Source organism: Arachis hypogaea, chromosome 2 (genome assembly GCF_003086295.3).
Source record: "Arachis hypogaea cultivar Tifrunner chromosome 2, arahy.Tifrunner.gnm2.J5K5, whole genome shotgun sequence".
Taxonomy (NCBI): Eukaryota; Viridiplantae; Streptophyta; class Magnoliopsida; order Fabales; family Fabaceae; genus Arachis; species Arachis hypogaea.
This window is the reverse complement of record NC_092037.1, coordinates 85,727,297-85,749,314: the sequence shown is the minus strand read 5'-3', so window position 1 is coordinate 85,749,314 and position 22,018 is coordinate 85,727,297. Positions and strand designations below refer to the sequence as shown.

At 31.3% G+C, this 22,018-nt stretch overlaps 2 protein-coding genes and 2 long non-coding RNA genes across 4 annotated transcripts; 2 read left to right on the top strand and 2 right to left on the bottom strand.

Moving 5' to 3' along the window:
- Positions 1-512: 512 nt before the first annotated feature.
- Positions 513-1,849, top strand: LOC112748765 (uncharacterized). Its single transcript, XM_025797010.2, has 2 exons — positions 513-954; positions 1,675-1,849. Exons 1-2 carry the CDS (start codon positions 612-614, stop codon positions 1,689-1,691), a joined length of 360 nt encoding a protein of 119 aa, XP_025652795.1. The 5' UTR covers positions 513-611; the 3' UTR covers positions 1,692-1,849.
- A 963-nt stretch (positions 1,850-2,812) lies between these two features.
- LOC112748749 (uncharacterized) lies at positions 2,813-5,712 on the bottom strand. The gene is made up of 6 exons (XM_072219162.1): positions 5,506-5,712; positions 5,080-5,155; positions 4,399-4,577; positions 4,118-4,178; positions 3,899-3,966; positions 2,813-3,142 (listed from the first exon to the last, which is right to left on the bottom strand). Exons 1-5 carry the CDS (start codon positions 5,629-5,631, stop codon positions 3,950-3,952), a joined length of 459 nt encoding a protein of 152 aa, XP_072075263.1. The 5' UTR covers positions 5,632-5,712; the 3' UTR covers positions 2,813-3,142; positions 3,899-3,949.
- A 433-nt stretch (positions 5,713-6,145) lies between these two features.
- Positions 6,146-7,885, top strand: LOC112748730 (uncharacterized). The gene is made up of 5 exons (XR_003175042.3): positions 6,146-6,540; positions 6,969-7,103; positions 7,195-7,314; positions 7,409-7,480; positions 7,555-7,885. It is a non-coding gene; the product is annotated as an uncharacterized lncRNA (long non-coding RNA).
- Positions 7,886-8,327: 442 nt separating this feature from the next.
- On the bottom strand, positions 8,328-9,421 carry LOC112748761 (uncharacterized). The gene is made up of 2 exons (XR_003175045.3): positions 9,281-9,421; positions 8,328-8,541 (listed from the first exon to the last, which is right to left on the bottom strand). It is a non-coding gene; the product is annotated as an uncharacterized lncRNA (long non-coding RNA).
- Between the last annotated feature and the right edge of the window lie 12,597 nt (positions 9,422-22,018).

The window sequence follows — 22,018 nt, the reverse complement described above, 5'->3', positions numbered from 1 at the left end:
TTTAATTATTTTGTATCAAGTAAATTAGTTTTTAATAAAAAATTGACAAATTGATCCTTAATCTTTTAGAATATTAAACAAATTAGTTTTTTGATAAAAAAAATAAAATACAAATTATTTTAAATATTCTTTAAAAAATGACAAATCATTCCTTTTTTTTCCCTCAAAAGTAGTATCATTATTGGAGATTAAATAGTCTAAAATTTTAAAAATAAGAGTAATTTTGTTCATTTGTTTTGTTAGGAACTAATAAATTGAATATTCTAAAAGATCAAGGATCAATTTATTAATCTTTTTGTTAAAGATAAATTTGTCCACTACAAAATTATTAGAGACTAATTTAAAATTTCACCCCCATAAGAAAAATATTTAAAAGTGGTGCAATTGTTAACAAAAAGAAACTGATCCAACAATTTTCCTAGTGCAAGCTCCATTATTCTAAGGTGGGTGTGACTGGAATAAGCACTTTAGTATGTGCCTTTTTTGGGCTATAAAAACCTCATAATGTCCAAGGTAGTGTTGCACTTGCATGTGAAATATCTAATCCAAGTACTACTAACTACTAAGTACTTCACTTGATAGTAACTTAGAAAAAAGAAAGTTGTGAGAAAATGGAGGGTCACACTAAGATGATGTTCATTCTTGGCCTTGTGGCCATTGCTAGCATCTCACAGATTTATAGAGTGGAAGGTGCTGGGGAATGTGGGAAAAACACTACCCCAGACAATGAGGCTATTAAGCTAGCACCTTGCGCCACAGCGGCGCAAGATGAGAATGCGAGCGTGTCGCAGAGTTGCTGTGTTCAGGTCAAGAAATTTGGCCAGAATCCAGCTTGCCTCTGCGCTGTTTTGCTCTCTAACACGGCCAAGATGTCCGGCGTTGACCCTAAGATTGCCATCACCATCCCCAAGCGTTGCAACTTTGCCAACCGCCCCGTTGGTTACAAGTGTGGACGTAAGTATAAGAACTCTTTTCTTGTTTTTTATTTGGTGAAAATTCAGGTGCAGTACGTGAAGTTAATACCTGAGAGTTATTAGATAATTTGACTAATTTGACTAAATTTTCATCTAACGATTCTCAAATATTAATTTCACGTCAAGTCGACTTCACCCGAGTTTTCACATTTTCATTTATTATAGTTTAAATAGTTTTAAGAAAAATTATAGGTGACCAATATTTTTTTTTGTTTTTGTTTTACGTTTGAATCAACATTAACTAATTTTTTCATTTTTTTTTTACATTAACTCTAGTCAAGCTATCATGACGGAGAAATATCCATTTAAATATACTAATTAATATATATAGATCACAACTACATAAAAGTTAGGTAGTTCGTAGAATTGATATTTGGTTTAACTCTAGTTTAGATACAATCTTCCTAAGCATCACAATTTACACTTATATAATTAACCAAAAATCCATGCTCATTTGAATTTGATGTAAATATATATGACAAATAGAATATTTGCACACTAAAATATAGAAATGATATGTGTACTTATTTAATTTGCAAATCTACTATTTAACAAGAGAGCTTTTTAAAAATGTGTTCATGTATCTCACAATTTTTTTTTTTTTTTTGGCGATAGTGTGTAGAATAGTGACTTAGTGAATCCCAATTTTGATCTAACAAGTAGATTTTATTGCTCACAAAAAAATTGGTGACTTTTGCAGCTTACACTCTACCATAAATTTGTTGGTGAAAAAAGGAGGACTGGATTTGAAGGCTCCATAGCTGTGATAGCTACTACTATATGTGATCACTACTTTGTTGTATTCTCCTTGTAACTTTGTAATGTTATTACTTTCTTATAATAATAGCTGGCAGCTTATAACTGTCCTTCATAAATCATGCCATTTCACTCTTAATTAATGTTTCTACACCTCTCTTATACTTTACTTTAAATTCCATATTTAATTTCACCCTATCTTTATCTAATAATATTGGAATCTTATAATTCCATTCACATGGCCACTAAGATATGCTAAATAGTGAAACTATGTCTCATATCTTTACCTTAACACTGTGCTTTGGAAAAGACAAAAAAAAAAAAAAAAATCTTCTTCAACAACCAAATATTATCATATGAACTCATTTTTTATATTAGACACCAGAAAACAGAGGAAAAATAAAGTTTGAGGGAAAAAAAGTTCATGATGGTATTTAACAAAAGTAATACAAATAGAGTTTAATATTGTTACAGACAATATAAATTATTTTATCCAATCGTTCAATCACGTCTATTTATTTAAATAATTATTTATATATTAATTATTAAAAATAATTATTTTTATTAACATAATAATGCATAATTAAATATATATATATATATATATATATAATTTTTTTTATACAGTATATTAAAATTAAATTCATGCAAGTAACCAATATCATTTTTTCAACGGCCAAACAGAAGGATTCTTAGGAGTTATTGTTCCGGGCTACCATTAATAATAGATAAGGATAAGGATAGGTGAATAGGACAAATCTATGTTTTCGATGAGGGAATAAACCAGAGACTAGAAACCCTTTTGAAGGCTTTAAGCATTGTATTGGATGATATACTTTGAAAATGATTCATGAACCTATGCCTTTTAGGTTTTAATACTTTGTTCATCAAATAATTCTCTTGCACAAAGATTATAGTACTAAAGATACTACTATCACATTGGAGTATCATTATTTGATCTTGGTCAATTCAGAGACTAAAGGAATAAATAAATGGATGTTGAAGATTTAGTTAATGTGAATAACCAACTATGTGAGTATCTTTAAAGAAAACAACTATAGTATTATCAATAAACTCAAATGTTGAAGAGAGTAATAACATCTATTTTGTTCCAAAACCAGTCATCATTGGTGAAATACAAAGCAGGGCAAAATAATAACTTAAGTTTCAGCCACATATAATTGTAGCTAATGTTACATACAAAGCTATATATCATAATAAGATTACCAAGCATAATGATAATAATAATCTTTACATACAAAGAAAGAAAGAAATGGAAATCAAAGGTTGAAAGCGAATAAATTAGCTAGTTGTCCACAACAACATTCTTCTGAGTTCTGACTACACTGTATAGTTTCTTCCATATAATAAAAGATGGGCTATAATGCTATGTTATACCCTCCTATGTATACCTGCAATAATATGAATAACAAAAAAAAAAAAAAAATCACAATCTGAACATGGAGGATGGTAATATAAGTATATAACTAGAATTCTTGTGTACACACACACACATATATACATACAAGGCCGCTTTTCTTCTTCTTTATGAGTTTTTATTTTTTATTTTCGTTTTACAAGTTTTATTTAGAAAATACAACCATTAGTTATCTATCATCTTTTCCTCTGCCTCTTATTTTCCTCTCGATCAATAATTCTTCATTTTCATTTTCAGTATTTTGAATCTTTTCATATTTAATGAAAGAAAAATTGAAGACAACAAAATCTCATCTTCTATTATCATTATTTTTCACAAATAACTGAAAATAAAAACAGAAACCAAACAAGCTCCGGAGTATAAGTCTTAGCTTTTTTCCACTTTCGAGAGTTCTTACTTTTCAAACCAACCCAATCTAAAAGTCTAAAAGAAAAAAAAAAAAGAGCTAAGTAACACATAAATTTCTGAAAATTTATATTTTGGATAAATTAGTCCCTTAAAAAAGTACTAATAAATTTTTTCAACATAGCGAATATAGACACATCACTTCTAACTTACCCCTGTAACTAGGGTAGAACATCTTAATTTGAACTAACTTGTTTACGTTTATTATTGTGAAGGACTTCATTAATATTTTAAAAAAAAATTAATTTGTGATTTTATTCAAGGAAAAAAAGAGTGACAGATATCTAATATTGCCATTTGAGCATAGTTTCACAGAATCATATACCTTGATTGAGGAGTATATATATATATAATCTCTGTTGGGAAGAGTGACTTTTCAATAATACAGACCCCCTGGTTAGAAAGTCAACAAAAACAACATCAGAATAAAGGAAAATTGTGACACAACAATACAAACCATAATCAATTTTTCACATTGCAAATGCATGCTTTGATGATATAAACATATAAGTAACACATGCATATGTCACATAACATGACATACCTTGCCACCAATTTCCTCTTGAAGCACTTCCTGAATCATCTTCTATCCCCTCGTTCTTGAGCTGTTAAACACCAAAAAAATTAAAATAAATTGTTAGGCATTCTTAGTCCTGAAAACTTATGGACAAAATAAAATCTAATTTGTATGCCCGGTTAGTTGTTTATCTTTTATAATAAGCTCCACTTTATTTTGTTGAGTTCACGTGACAACACTTGATTATTGGTCAATTTCTAGCGATATAGTGACAAAGTAAGAGTAAGTCTCAAATGGAATGGACTGACCGAGGAGGTGTATCCTGAATTGTGTGTACTCTGAGGCTGCGAATATATGTCCTGAGCGCCATACATGATCGATGAACTAAGGTGACATGGTTGAACCCTTTGATCCTCATACATCCAACTCATATCCTCATTTGCTTTATTCTCACTTTCCATTTCTTTATTTCCCTTCGAGTTTCCATCTGTATTATTCATTCCATTCACACCATCAACAACATAAAACAAAATAAGAAATAACAAGATTCATGTATCTGAATTAAATGGGTCAAATTAATCATAAATAATTGCGAAAACTCGCCTGCAAATTATATTATTGTAAAATTGATATTTAAAAATAATTAAATAATTTAATAAATTTAATAATTCTTAATTATTAACTTAAAATTCTGCATATGAGTGTCCATAAATAATTTATAGTACAGAAATAAGTTTTATTATGATCTTAATTATTATATTAAAAAATTATATTTATCTGGGTGAATTGAATCAAGACCACTATTAATGGATCAGATAACTGACACACGCAACTACATTAAGGAAAATTAGGAAAATTCGGAAAATAGAAGGAAAAATATAATATTATGTGATCTTGCCAAATATTTCATCTTAAAACATCACAAAAAATGCTATAACCAAAAGTTGTTAGAAAAAAAAAAAAATGAGTCTACGCCTAGAGAACTTTACCTTGATTACGAATTTTCCATGATTCATTAGCAATTTTTCCATTCAACTCAGAACGCAGAGATTCTCTACCTAATACCTGAATCAACACAAATAAATAAATAAATTAAAAAAAACACTAAGAGATGCTTATTAATATGAGTCCATATATATGCAATGAAAACTTTGTTATGATGATTCAAAGAACTTGGAAAAACTAACTAAATTCAATTCATCTTCACGTACAAATTAAATACTTATCTTTGTTCTTTGGAATTATATGTTGCAGGAACAACAAAAACAAAATCAAAAAACAAATGCAAAAGTAAAAGAAAATCTGTTACATAGGAGAAATCATCATCGACCTAAGCATGAAATGCAGAAAGATAGAAACAAAATGAATTAAATAAATAAGAATGAAAAAGGAAAAATGAAAGAAAATTCATTGACCTTAGGTGACTGAGAAGAAAATATAGAGCCAAAAATTCCAGAAGAAGGTGATGGTTGAGACTCTTTGGAACCAAAAAGCTCAGAAGGAAATGAAGAAGAAGTACCCTTTTGCTTCTTTGCTTCCATTTTTCTTCTTTTGTTCTCTCTCTCTTTCTCTCTCTCACTTTGCAAGTTTTAAAAACTAAAACCACTGTATCAAAATCACTCCAGCACCCTTTAACTAAATTTAAGAGCCTTCTTCTCTTTATATATTTATATTAATTAATAATATTATTATTGAATAATAATAATGATGACAACAACAACCCCACAAAGATACATCAACCACCGCCTGAGAATGGCCTTAATATAAGGCAAGAATTAAAGAAAAAATCATTTATTATTATTATTATTATTATTATTATTATTATTATTATTATATTGGGTAATGGAAACGAGAAATGAAACAAGAGGTGGCTGATTTGTTGGTCCCAACTATCTTTGGGATTAACGTTAGTCTCTTAATATGGTTTTTAATTTAAACCGTTAGATCATTTTATTATTATATCTAACGGTGTAGATTAAATACAAATATATATTTTTATTTTTATTAAATACTCCCTAATATTTAACGTTTTTACAAATGATTCCCTTCCTCTTTCTCTTATTATATATTTTGCAGATGGGGTCTCTTCTTCTTCTTCATTACTGCGATGAAAACTGGCACCAGCATCAACTGTTAGGTCTGGTTCGAGACTACCCATGTACGCATGCAACTATCAGAGCCTGGATCGAGACTATTTCGCACCCCTGTCCACTCCGCCTCTAAAATTTGTGTTCTTCTCCTCTCTTGGTCATCTACTTCGTGTGGTGTTCTTCGAAAAGGAAGTCATGGAAGCTGTCACACATATATACACAGAGACATATACTTCACACTTGAGACAGAAAATCAGAAAAGAAACAAAAAAAGAAAAGAAAATCTTCGCGGAAGATTATGGCCTCAAAGGAGACCCAAGACTTCTAGCCATTTCTCAAGCCATCAGAGTCGTTTCTCAGGTTTTCATTTTTTATTTTTTCTTTTTTTCTTTCAACGTTTTTCTTCTTATTCATCAACAGATCTATAGCTGTGACGGTTTAGTTTCATAATATTTTTATGTTTAGAAGTCTGAAATTGATGGTGTTCCACACAGAAGATCAATGAAAAGACATGCATGAGATTAACTATAAGCTGATAGAATAAATCTAACCATAAAACAAGAAAACTCAGTAAATAATCTTGCATTTTTCTTTCCCAAATATATTTGTTGAAACTTATAGTTGAGTAGGACATAATTGAACTTTGTTAATTAGAGGAAGTGAGTGAATAATTGTTGATGAATAATTGTTGATGAATATTTTTTTTAATAGCTAATTGGTGTTAAGAATATATTAATGAGAATACTCATAGCTCTTTGAAATGACCCACACTTAACTATCTGCTGTAGATTTATGTCCCAATTAAAGAAGAAGGTGACCGCTGGTATATGGTTATTAGTTTATTGGATGAAAAATTATATCAGTTTGATTCTAATTTAAATGATGATCAAGTTGAGCCAAGATAAGAAATTATGAAATCCTTGGTAAGATGTCCATAACCCATTTCTTTATACACAAACTATATATAAAATAATACATAAATCTTAATAGATTAGTCATGAATAAAATTTTCAGGCTATAAGATTATCAGATATGGTAACTTTTGGGCATTACCTAAAAGGTGACATTCCTGAAAGAAAAGATTTCATGAATTTTGATGTGAAAAAGGTTAAGGGGTGCCAATTATCCTCAAAGGTACACATAATTGTAGTGAATCTTTTATTTACATCTTTAATTAAAGTGATCTTTTATTGATACTAACTAGTTAATATTGCCACTGAACTTTTAGTCGCGACTCTGGTGTTTGGGTTCTTCAATGGTTGTCTACGACAGAGAAGTTTAATCCCACGGTGTCGGTATTGTAAGTTTCAAAGACATATTGATTAATTATATACATGATGCCATATTATTTAACTAATTAATTCATATTTGTAGCTAAATGAGCAATATATTCGGACATTCGTTGTGATAAATCTTTTGTTGGGGATGTTCAATGACCACAATTCCACAAATACAAGTTTCAGAAGAAGAATAATGATTTTTAGGCTAGGCTTTAAAGTGAATAGTATGGAGATCAACATTTTTGCCTATTTTGTTATTATTTGAAAAATTTGTTGTAATCCTCAATTATAAATGAGATTAGTGATATTTATAATTTATTTGTTGAATTATTATTTTAAAGAAAAAATTTTGTCTTATCAGACAATTTTGGTACATTTTTATATAAGTAATAAATACAGAGATCAATAATATTTTTCTATCTTTATGTTTGTGTATTAATTTGGTCATTGGTGTAAGTTAATAATTGTAACTTTGTGCTCACCTATTATCATCTGAATAATCTGTGCCAAAGATTATTATTATGATCATAGATATCTAGGAATATATCATCATGTGTTCTTTGCCATTTCAAATTGAAAATGATTAGTTAGAGATTCATACATGATTCTTTGTCATTCTAACATTCAGACACTTGTGTCTCAACAAACACATAACCACACCATCATAATACCCTCATGCCATAGCTAGGAAGTTTTTCATGCATCATGCACATATTCATCTGATTCTATTTTATATTGGTATGAAATACACACTATTTATTTGTGAACAAAACTTTGAAAGCAAATCATTAAATAGTAAGCCAAATTCTACGGCATGATGCCCAGAAATCTATTCACCAAATTTTATTCACCAAAACAAATTCAGAATTCCATTCACTAAGTTCTATTGAATTACCAAATTCATCATGAAAATTCATACACAAAGTTCTATTACCCAAGTTTTATTCAATTAGCACATAATAAAAATTCATATAATATTACAATGAGAACTCTTCAATAAGTTCTATGTCGGCACTTGCATCACAACCTTTTGTCCAAAATTCTTGTTCTTCGTAATCTTTTTCAATATCAGATGCAATCCCTGCAAACAAAATATTGATGAATCTCCACTCTTATTAATAAAAATTATATAATTAACATGTGGTACGCAAATTGTTAAACCAAATATTATCATTTCTCCATCTGCATCCAAACTTTTCTCAAAAGGGTTCCTAATTATGTCATGAGAAGTTGCACAGCTCGCATTAGTCTGCTGAATGTCATTTGTCAATGGACAAAATTTTTTATTGTACCCTTCCATGCGACAAATACCACATCGTTGTGGTTTTCGTTTGACCTTCTTCAACTTATTGATACATTCTTTAAAATTTCTCTGTATCATCCGACTCTTCTATCATCTCATCAAAGAATACTCTATCTTCTATTTTATCATATACTTCAAGATCTTACTCAACAATTTTATTTGTAACTGAAAAAACATAAAATAAATAGTATTCTAATAAATCAAAGTGCAGAGACCACTAACATGAAAATAATAGTACTGTTTTGGTTCTATATATTTTTTTTAAATTTATTAAATTCTAAAATAAGTAAAATAGAAGAAAGCGTTAAAACTGTAGAAAATAATCTTCTTTATGCTATCAAACCCAATATCGATTAAAAAAACAAAAGGAATAAGAAACATTAATGTCCAAGCAAGAAATATAGACAACTATATGCAAGAAACAGATTTAAATCTATGAAAAAATGAACATAAAATCACATAGAACCATTAATGTGAAAGAAAGAAGAAATTATGTGATAAAATACAATATTCATACATTAGAGAGAATTTATCGGGATCACACTTCTCTTGTGCCACCATCTGAACCGTCATTGTTGCCTCCAGTAAAATCTGCGTGCTCCATATGAACCCTACGAGGTTTTAGATTTCTGTTGTTTTGTTATTTAGAAGACTAATTTTTCTATTTAATATTTAAATTAGTCATTAATGTAGTTTTAAATGACATAAAACAATAAAGAAGTAGGGATATAATGGTAAATGATCAATATTGAGTTATTCTTGTAATAAAGAAGAGATATAGTATTGATATTGCAATAATAGGCTAAGGATGTTTTTGCAAAAAAAAAATCAATTGTGTTAGACAAAGATCATGAAGGACCAACGTAAATGCCACCGAAACAAGAGGATGAAGAGGAGCAAGGAAAGGAAGAGAGACACGTGAATGGAGACTCTTTTCTCTCACAACACAAGTTAAGGGAGGGGGTGTTTTTTCTTTTATTATTATGAAGAAACGGTGCTCACACCAATTTATAAGGATGAAAAGATACACCGTGAAGTCTTAAAAAAAATTGAGAGAGATTCATTCAGAATGTAAAAGTAGTGTTACGTGTTTTGATTTGACTCTCTAATTAAATATGTTAAAATTGGATCAATGGTGTTAAATATACATTAAAAAAATAGTCTTCAATTAGCTATCATATATAATGTTTAATATTAAGAAAACATTTTTCTCAATTAATGAATATTATCGGTGAATTATTATTATTATTATTATGTTGGCACAAAATGGTGGGAGACAAGAGACAAGGGAATGAAACAGAGTGGCTCTGTTAATTTCTTTATCTGTTTTTTCTGTTAGCCACGTCGGGTTAGTAAGTCATCGAAGTGGGACCTACAAGAAAAAATTCCAACCTTTTACCACCATCAATATATTCTTTTTTATTATAAAAATAAAAATAATAATATATTTTAATATTATAATTTTTGTGTTTTTTAAATTTATGAAATGTATATAAATTAGAGAATTTAATTTTTGTTTTTTAAATTTTTTTATTTTTTAATATAAATTAAATAGTGTGATTTTTGTACTTTTATAAATTAGACATTTTAATTTTTATATTTTTAATAAATTCAACAGTCTAACTTATACTTTTTAATTAAACGATTCCATATTTAAAAATAATATCTCAATAATCCACATTTCAACAAAACACTATTACCATTCCAATATAAATAAAAAAAGTTCACGTATAAGTTACCATAAAATAAAGATATTTTTTGATATAGTATTATAATTGAAATTTAATTGTAATGCATCATCTAGAGTCATTTAATCATATTTATTAGTTTAAATAATTATTTATGTAATTAATATAAAAAATAATATTTTTATATAATTAAATATATATATATATAATTATGTTAATTGAATAAAAAAAACTGTTGAATTGAGAATTATTAAATTAACTTAATCAACCGATTTTTAAACTAAAATAAATAAATTAATATTTATTAAGAGTATTTTTGTTCTTATTAATTTTATTTCATATTTAAAAAATGGTTAATTTAATTGGTTCAATAATTTTCAGTTCAATATAAAAATCAAATTTTACCAACAATAAAAGTATTTTATTTTCACTTCATTTCAGAATTCCCCTACAGTCCTACAAGCTTTTTCTTAACTTTACCCCCGAATATTTTAATGAATATAAATTTCATAGGATCCCAATCCCCATTTGAGCTTCATTTTTGGTGGGGCAATATATTGATATTATAAAAAATGTTATATTATTCCAAATTAAATTAATTATTTTTATTAATAACAGGATATGTCTGCTTAAATATTTATGGTAAGAATTTTTTTACATAAATAAAACATATAAATTAAATACATTTTCATAGATCGATTTTTTTAAATTGATTTGACCTATTTATGAGTCTCATTTAACTGTATTCCAGTAGTATATGTCAATGAGTTAATGTGGATTTAACAAATTGTAACTCTTCTTGAATTCTTTTTATAAAAAGAAAAAAAATTGTTAACTTTTTCATTTGAAATTTTTTAATCTACTATGTATTAGAATTTCAAGTAATTTCATCCAGTCTGAAGGCGGTTCTTATTTCACTCAAGACAATTATTTAAAAAAAATTAATTTTTATATTTATTGATTTATTAAGGGTTAATTACGATTTTGGTCTTCAAGATATAGGTCAAAAAAATTTTCGTCTCCAACATTTTTTTAATATAAAATCGTCTCTAAAATTTAAAACCAAATTTTAAAATTATTTTTTTTACTTAAATATTAAAATTTTGGACTAAATTATCTATAACAAAAAATTATAAAATTAAAAAAATATAGAAAAAAGTTTTTCTCGAAGAGAAAAGGAAAAAAGAAGAAAGGGGAAGGAAAAAAGAAGAAATTGTCTATAATCCACTTTTGCCTTTATTTCTGTCACCATTTTTGTATGATTTTGGTCCCTATGGTAACGACGATTTTAAAATCAGGTTAATTCTTAAAAACGATTTTGTATGAAAAAAAAGTTGAATACGAAAAAAATTTTTGACTTATACTTTAAGGACTTAGGGCCCGTTTGGAAACTTTAGAAGTAACTTTTTTTAACTTTTGACTTATGAAAAGTAGTAGTATTAATGTCTGATGCAATTTTCAAAACCAAATTGTAACTTTTTAAGAAACTATTTAGGAGTTTATAGAGAAGTTAAAAAAATGACTTCTCTCATAATACTTTTACTTTTTATCACATTTCTATAAAATAAGTACTTATAGAGTTAAAAATCCAAATAAAAGATAATTTATTTATAAATTACTTTTAATAGAATCATTTATTATTTAAATTATTTTACCAAAAAAAATTTAATTAAATTGGTTATCCAAACTGGGACTAAAATCATACTTAACCCTATTATTAATATATGTGTCAAAACTTTAAAAGACAATTATACTTGCATGGAGAAAGCACTTTCTGTATCAAACTATAGTTAGTTGAATTTTGTTATTAATTTATTAATTTGTGTCAAAATTTCGAGAGATAATATATGCATCTAAAAATATTTACTCGTTTGTTTAAATAAATATTAGAAATTTGACATGTAGCAATTTGTTAACTAATAATAAATTCTAAATAAAATTATAATTCACAATAAATTAGTTATTGATTTGTTTAGTAAAAAAATTGTAAAAAACAAAAGAAAAAATATGCACAATCTAATTTACAAAAGAAGAATTTGGATGTTAAAATGAAAACACAATGATATATAATGATAATAAAATGAGTGTTGATACCATGTAAAAAAACTTGGATATCCAAAAAAGATTTTCCAATTTTTATGTTAACATTACATAATGAAAAACATAGTGCGTGCGTGCGTATTGAATAGAAAGAGGTAAAAAGAAATTTATGGACTTGTCCATTCTAAGATTGGCTTGTTTTGTCGGTTAAATTTAGCATTGGATTCATTATTGTAGGCACATATATATTACTTAGAAAGAAGGACAAGGGTGTATAGAATATAGAAAGCGAGAGGAGCAATGCGGTGAGACTCCTAACATGGCCTTATTATCTATCTTATTATCCTGTCGGACCCAAAACTTGGTGGGGCAAATTTTCCTGACGACCTAATTCACTCTCATATTTAAGATTTATATTGAATGCATACACTGGATTTGTTGAATGCATACACTCGATTTATATTTGATTCACATGAACATGTTTTGAGTTATTAATTATGAAAAATTCTAGAATTATCATAATTTATTATTTTTTGTCATTATTTAATTATTAATTTAATTTATTTAGTCTAATTCTATTTTGGACAATAACAGAAAACGAGAATCCGGCCATGCAAGATCACATGTTATCGACATCATACAAGAAACACGGATAACATAAATGAAATAATTCTGGATTAGGAAAACGAAAAGTAAAATAAATGTAAATCCGAGATAATAATTGCTCAATAGATACTTAAGAAATGTATAAAACGGGGCCGTCAAAAGCAGGTAAGATAAGACACATTATCTCTAATAAATGTACTGTTGACTTAAGTTTCGGAGTGCCTTTGCAAATTGCCATCCGGCCTGGTCTGTAAACATTACACATCGGGATCTCGGATTCTTTTAAGTATGTATCACCAACTAGGTATGAACATTGGCGTCGTCTGTGAAAATCCCAAAATTGTTTCATACTATGGCTGAACACAAGATCTAATAAACCGTTAACCCAAACACTCCGCTCAAGAAAACACTTCATGAAGACGGTCATGAGACTGACCCCAATTCCACCGATGAACACCAAGTGCCCCTAGGGTTCAAACAGAACACTAGAAAGCGAAGTATCGTCGGCTAGGTCCCACAAGTTTATGACCATGCAATGCAAGAAATGAGTCACAAAATACAAGAGATGCAGGAAATACAGAATAAGATGAACGAACTAAGGCGTAAGCTGGAAGAACGTTCACAGTTCTAGAGAACCCGATCTCGCACCCGTATGCGTAGAGATCAGTCGGATAGTCGGAAAAGAATGACTCCAAAAAGGTCTCAAGGTTATCGGCGTGATGACGGTTATCGGCGAACCCGAAAAGGTTTTCCTCATCATGAGGAAGTGCATGGTGATCATGATAGACGAAGAAGATCTAACTCTCAATTTGCCCAAACCAAAAGGAAACGAACTCCTGACAGGATCCTAAGCCTTAGGCGGTATAAGGATTCTAGGGAGCATGTAATCATGGGGCATATTCTATTTTCCTCGTATGTTTTACAAGTCAGGTTGCCCAAACACGTTGATAAACCAACGGATCTAAAGTATGAAGGAAAGTTTGATCCCCAAGAACACATAGACGCTTTCGAAGCGCAAATGAACCTAGAAGGTGTCGAAGATGCTATAAGATGTAAAGTATTTTCAGTAGTGCTCTCTGGACAGGCAATGACATTGTTTAACACTTTGCCATTTGGTTTTATCTCCTCATTTCACGACATAAAGTTCTTTGCTCATTTCACAACCAGGTGAACCCAAGCTAAGCACCCGATTTCTTTGCTTAGCATAGAACAAAGGATCGGGAAAAGCATACGAAATTATCTGGATAAGTTCAACAAAGTACTTTTGAAAGTCAATACCCGAACTCCAAAGGTTGTTTGCCTGTGTCTCATAGCAGGATTGCTAGAGAGAGACTTCAGGAGGCACCTCACTTATAAGGATGTAAAGTCCATGGAAGAAATCCAACGAATTGCCCTAGAGTACATGAGAGATTAAGAAGTTTTAAATGCGGTTTCAACAAAGCGGAAAAACCTAGTTTCCTCACCTAATAAGCCTGGGAATCTGGACAGAATACCCTAAGAACAGTAGTTCCTCATGTGGGGAAATTCTCAACGTATAGACTACTGGTGGCATCATTGACAGAAGTTTATCAATAAGTGTCACACCGAGACATATTACCCAAAGTAAGTCAGATATGACTAAAGGCATTCTTGAACAATCAAAATATTGTGATTACCATAAATCCTACGGTCATAGGAAGGAAGATTGCATAGACTTAAAGGATGCTTTGGAACAAGACATCTAAGATGGGAAGCTTATGAAAATCGTCCAAAATATTAGGCCGCCCCGACGGCAAAACAATGACGAGGACCGAGAAGCAAGGAACCCTAGAAGCACTAAAACCAGCGAAAACCAAGATGCCATTGCACAAGTTGTCGTGAATGTAGTAGTAGGGAGGAATGGTTCAGCAAAAACCAAAAATGTAGTCAAGAAGGATGCCAAGTCTTCAAGTTCTGAGGTCCTGAAGATACAGAGCTTTCCAACCATCCAGTTCACTGCCGAGGATTACCAATACACCATGTTGGAAGATGATGAGCCATTGGTAATCAGGACTAGGCTAGAAAACAGGATCTTGAAGAAAATATTGATAGACACCGGGGCAGATTCAAATTTTTTGTTCAAGAATGCATTTAATGCCTTAGGGCTTAAGGATCAACATCTCAAGCCATACCTACCTGGGGTAGTGGATTTGGGAGATCACTATATCAAGTCTGACAGAGCTATCGACCTTTTCTTCACAATAGGAGAGGGACTGGAAGCTCGGGTCGTACAGGCAGAGTTTGTGGTTTTAAAAGATTCGATGGCTTATAACATTATCCTCGGACGAAAGATGCTCAATGATCTTTGTGCTTTTATTTGAACCAAGTTCTCTGTTATGAAGTATATAATGACAGAAGGTCGTGTAGCAACAATTTGGGGAGATCAGGTAGCTGCAATCAAATGCAACACTGTAAGTTTGAATCTAAGAGATAAGGCTAAGAAATCTAAAGAGGTATTTTTTGTAGACATGGATTCCCGAGTTTAAGAGAAGCCGAAGCCAGAACCTGATGGTAACCTAGAGAAACTTCAAATTGGAAGTGAAGTTGAAAAATACACATTCTCAACAAAAATTTGCCTTACTCCTTGAAGTCGGAGCTTCAAGAATTCCTGAAAGGTAACATCGATTCATTTGCATGGAAACCTCTGATATGCCTGGGATTGATCCCGAGTTCATGTCCTGTCAACTTGCTATCGATCCCTCATATAAGCCGATTGCACAATGACACCATAAGATGTCCCAAGACCGATCTGACGAGGTCAAGAGGCAAGTACAAGGTGTAACATTCTTTTCAGCAAAATACCTTCCTTAAGTCATGGTATTTCTATTAGAAAAAATATTACATAAATTTTACTAATATTAACTACTTAATACTGAGCCTTTATATCGGTAACTCGTTTCTGACTATAAGAAAAAGCCAATAAATTTTTTTATTCAAATAAAATCATTCGTCAAAGATCTCCAAACAATAATAATCACATAAATATTAATAATAGTAAATATTATTCAAGTAATTTAAAAAAAACTCAGATATAATACTTTTCCCTCTGTATAAAATAAAAATCTTAAGCAACACGAGTAGGACTGGAAATACATATCCTACCGCGGGTACCCAATTCGGTCTAACCCGTTCGAGTAGGGTAGGCTACCCAACCCACCACGGATAGGATAGAGATCAGTCCGGGTATGCTTGTGAGTACCCGTACCCTACCCGCACGGTCGCACCCCATATATAACACATATTTTATAAAAATTAGGTATATAGTGAAAGAGATGAGGGTTGAACCCATAGCCTTTCTCATGTAATGACTTGCAATAAGTGAGTCACCACTAAACTAATTTGTTAATTTAGTAATTTGAAGCATTATTTTTTTATTTTTTATTTTATTAATAAATATGAAATTTGGAATGATTGAATTTTATATTTGCTTTGAAAAAAATTGATATTTCTACGAGTAGGGTAGGGTAGGGTTTAGAACTTTAGGGTGCGGGTAGGGTTAAGGTTGAGAGATTCTCAACCCGTGGGTAGGGTAGGATATAGTTTTAATGAAATTTTCAACCCGCTGATAGGATTAGGGTAAATTCCAAACCCTACCATACCTTACCCATTACTAGCCCTAACAAGAGTGAGGGGACTCTATGAAAGCAACTTGATTCAGAAACAGAATTCACTATTCGTTCCAACTTCACATTGATTCTTCAAGCCTATAACACTGAAAGAGGTGAGAATTTTGGGGTGAGAACTAAACCACAAGTTCTCAGTAGAGGTCGAGAATGCCATAAAAGTAAAGTATAAATGCACATAATTCTCTTATCTTTTAAGAATAATTTCCTTTATTAAACCTTTAAAATTCTGAGTCTTACTTTAAATGATTTAGTAGTTTTCTTCAAATTATATTATTTTAAAACAATTTTCAGTTACATCAATCAATCCTCAATCACCCCAGTTCATAGTCACATTTATAAACCAAGCACACATAAGGTACATAACACAAACATACAAGCAATTCACGCAAGTCAAATAGCAGAGAATTTCAATGATAGCATAACACAGCAATAGAAGACACACCCAAGCAATTCATACAAATGCATACGATAAATGTCTACTCCTATACAGGTCGTGAGCTCATGTATCAGTTTGTTGTCCGATACTCGACAGTGGTCCTGAGATAGGCGTTACATATCACCGTCCCTACCTCAGCCAACGTCCCTTTCATGAGCATTACGTATCATCGTCCTCATAAGGAACCTTCCTTCCAGTCTCAAGTGGGCGTTACGTATCGCTGTCCCCACTGAACCTCATGCACAATATCTCAAGTAAGCGTTACATATCGCCATCCTCACGAGATTGTGCTCAATATCATATTCTTTAATTCAAATCATTCAATATTTTCCTCAATTTTTATTTCTCAAACCTCAAACCTCATTTTCTTAAACATTAAACCTTAATTCCTTAAACTTTAATCCTTAAACCTTAATCTTCAAACCTTTCTTGAGCTTATCTTTACCCTTTTTCTTAAACTTTTTACTTTAACCTTTTTATTAACTTTATCTTTTCTTAACTTATACCCGTGTGTATATATATAAGCACTTTAATCCTTAACTTCTACGTAATTGTTTTCTTACCCTTAAATTTTCACATAATTATCTTTTTACCTCTCAAATCTGGTTTAACCTTTACTCTCACATATTTCCTTAAACTTTTTCTAATCTTTCTTAAGCATTTTTTTAATCCATACTCAAGTACTTTAAAAATTTAACCTTAACACCCTAAAACAATACTCGCTTTTCAAACTTGTAATAACTAATAACCTGCGTCAACCCAGTATTTAAACATCATTTTCCAGCTATCAAATTCATTAATCAAGACACTATCGGCACAATTAATTTAACTAAATCCTTATTTTTTTTCATAAAAATTCATACATAACCTCCCCTAAAAATGGACGTAACCACCCTTACGAATTTCTTCTATCTAAGACTTCTCAAGATTCTTAGCAATTATCAAAACAACAGGATTCTCAATAATCAACCTATCATAATTCAATTAAAATCAGAATTTTCAGCCAAATCATCATAATAATCGTCCAATCTAATACCATACAAAACTACACTCAAATCAATCAAAATTTTAGTCACAAAAATTGAAATGAAACTCATTAATTAATCATTCTAAATTATTATAAAATATTTACAATTATTCAATAGGCTTTATAGGCATTCTTAAATCATAATCTTTAATTTTAAAATGAAATTTCCTACCTCAGAGTGTCAAATTTTACATAAATTAAATGCGACAAACCCCTTTTTATTTTTATTTCGTAGCAGAAATAGCAACCTCGATGATTTCCAAACAACCACAAGGATCACATCAACAACAACATATCTGGCATAATTTGAAATTAACACAGAATGGATATTAAGCGAAATTAGAATAGAATTAGTAATGGAGTATTACGGTAAATTTAAATAGAACCAAATAATCTCACCACGAGAAACAAAGCAGGATAACATAGCAACAGCTTCAACTGCCTCCTCCAACAACAGCGACGACGGAACAACACCACGAGGAAGTTAGAAAATGATAATCGCGGCGAATCAAATTACCTACCATGGTTTAAGGCAGGGGAAGAAGATAATGAACCATTGCAGCTCCAGTGACCCTCACCGGCAAGGATAGAACTGGCAGAAGCAAGGTGGAGCTAGGGTAAACTGGCAGTGATTCTGGTGGTGGCTTCCGGTGACGTCGGCACTGCTTCTCAGCAGCCAGAGGCTCAGCGATGAAGTCTCTAGCGACGAGGACAACCAGACTCCCCTTCAGCGCAGCGATAATGATATTTTCTCCATTTGGCATTTCTCTCTGTCGCGTTCTCTCCCTTCAAAAGCTCAAACCCACAGCCACGACGATGACAACGGGAATTTAGATCGGCGATGACGACGACAACATCCCAAGGCCACGGCAACAGAGCACGACACTGACGACTTGGTGGCACCAGCGAAGTACGACAGCTTCTCGTGTCTCCATCTCTGTCCCAGCATCGACGGCGACGTGTGATGACGGCAGAGGCCTAGCTGGCGACGCCGTTCTTTCTCTCCTCTGTCGATCTCTCTCTTGCGTCTAGTTCTTTTTCTCTCCCTCTTTCTTGCAACAAGGATGGCAATAGTAGCAGTGACACCCACCAATGCCATCTCCATATCCTTCATCCTCTCCCTTTTCTTTTTCTTTTCCCTCGGTTCCCCCTCTCCATTATCTCTTTCTATCTTTCCCTTTCTTTCTTTCTTTTTTTTATTTTCGTTGAGGAATGGCGGCTAGGGTTTAGTGAGGGTGAGGGTGAGTGTTGTGTGAGTGTGAGTGTGTTTTAGGGTTTGGTTAGAATTTTAGGTAGTATAAAAATTTTAATAAAATAAAAATATAGAATAGTAATTAAAAACCAAATATAATTATTTTTTAAAATATTATTAATTATCAACTTATCAATTATTTTCAGAGAAATACTCTAATTTAAAAAATTAGAGATAATCAAATTAATCTTTCTTTATTCATAAAATAAATTCAGTCTCAATATTTAAATTAAACCATATAAAATTCTCATTATTTTTTAATTACTGAAACTTTAAATTTTAAATAAAAAATACTCAATCATTATAAAAATTATATGAGTTTTAATTAATTTTAAACTCAAAGTTTCATAACTTTGATTTAATTTCTTTTGGTAAAATAATTTTTTGAAAATAAAATCATAATTAAATATAATAATTTACAAATAACTCATTATTTAATTTTTAAAAACTCGAGATGTTACACAGGGGTTGTTGAACGCTGGCTTTATTAGAGAGCTTACATATTTAACTTAGTTATTCAATATCGTATTGGTAAAAAAGTCTAATGAAAAATGGCAAATATGTGTCAACTACAGTGATTTGAATTAAGCCTATCCAAAGGACTGTTTTGCTTTACCTAGCATTGATAATTTGATCGACTCTTCATCAGGTTATCAGATCCTAAGTTTTTTAGATGTATATAGTGGTTATAATCAAATCCCAATGCATCGGCCTGATGAAGACAAGACTACTTTTATTATTTTGGAAGAAATTTATTGTTATACGATAATGCCTTTTGGTTTAAAAAATTTAGGCACCACTTATCAAAGATTGATGGCCAAGATATTTAAAAAGCAGATTGGGAGAAACATGGAAGTCTACATTCACGACATGTGGATAAAAACCAAGATGGATGATGGCCTTATAGCTGATTTACGAGAGATTTTGCAAAACCTCCGACTTCACAACATGAGGTTAAATTTGGCAAAGTGTACATTTAGAATGTGGGGAGGAAAGATTCTCAAATTCATAGAGACTCAGAAAGGTATTGAAGCTAATCATGAAAATTGTCAAGCCATATTACATATGTCAAACCCTCAAAATCTTAAGGAGATGCAGAGATTGACAGGTCGGCTCACCGCCTTGTCAAGGTTTCTTGGGGCCTTAGCTGAAAAGGCTAAACCTTTCTTTAAGTTAATGAAGAAGGGTGTGACTTTCGAATGGACGAAGGAGTGTGAAAAAGCTTTCATGCACTTCAAAAATTTGTTGTCCTCTCCTCTCGTCCTCGCGAAGTCGGAACCTGGAAAACCATTATACCTGTATTTATCTGTCACTGACGAATATATAGCCTTAACTTTAGTTATTGAAAATGATAGTAAGCAGTAACGACCTGTGCATTTCATTAGTAGAGTCCTTCAAGGTCCAGAAATGAGATACTCAAGATTGAAAAACCTTGCTTTTATAGTACTGATGTCATAACATTGTTTAAGACAATATTTTCAGTTATTTGATAATCATTTGAACTGACTATTCGATTAAAAAAGTTATGTAAAAGTCGAATTTGGTAGGCCGAAAGATGAGTTGGTCAATAAAGTTGTCACAATTTGACATAAAATATGAACCATGGTCAGCCATTAAGGCATAAATAATGGTGGACTTTTTGGCCGAATTAACCTATTCTTTTTCCGAGTCACCAGTTTGGGAACTTCACATTGATGGAGCATCCCAAACAGGTATAGAAATTATCCTGACTAAGTGATGAGCGGATATTTTATACGCTTTTTGGGGGTAATTTCATGTAGATTTTAGCATGTTTTAATTAGGTTTTAGTAGAATATTATTAGTTTTTAGGCAAAAATCATATTTCTGGACTTTACTATGAGTTTGTGTGTTTTTCTGTGATTTTAGATATTTTCTGGCTGAAATTGAGGGAGCTGAGCAAAAATCTGAGTTAGGCTGAAAAAGGACTGCTGATGCTGCTGGATTCTGACCTCCCTGCACTCGAAATGGATTTTCTGGAGATACAGGAGTCCAATTGGCGCGCTCTCAATGGCGTTGGAAAGTAGACATCTAGGGCTTTCCAGCAATATATAATCATTCATACTTTGCGCGAAGATAGACAACGTAAACTGGCGTTCAACGCCAGTATCATGCTGCTGTCTGGCGTCCAGTGCCAGAAACAGGTTACAAGCTGGAGTTCAACGCCAGAAATAGGTTACAACCTGGCGTTGAACGCCCAAAACAGCCCCAGGCACGTGAGAAGCTTAAGTCTCAGCCCCAGCACACACCAAGTGGGCCCCAGAAGTGGATTTCTGCACTATCTATCATAGTTTACTCATTTTCTGTAAACCTAGGTTACTAGTTTTCTATTTAAACAACTTTTAGAGATTTACTTTGCACCTGATGACATTTTCAGATCTGAATTACATACTTTTTGACGGCATGAGTCTCTAAACTCCATTATTGGGGGTGAGGAGCTCTGCAGCGTCTCGATGAATTAATACAATTACCTTGGTTTTCCATTCAAACACGCTTGTTCCTATCTAAGATGTTCATTCGCGCTTAAACATGAAGAAGGTGATG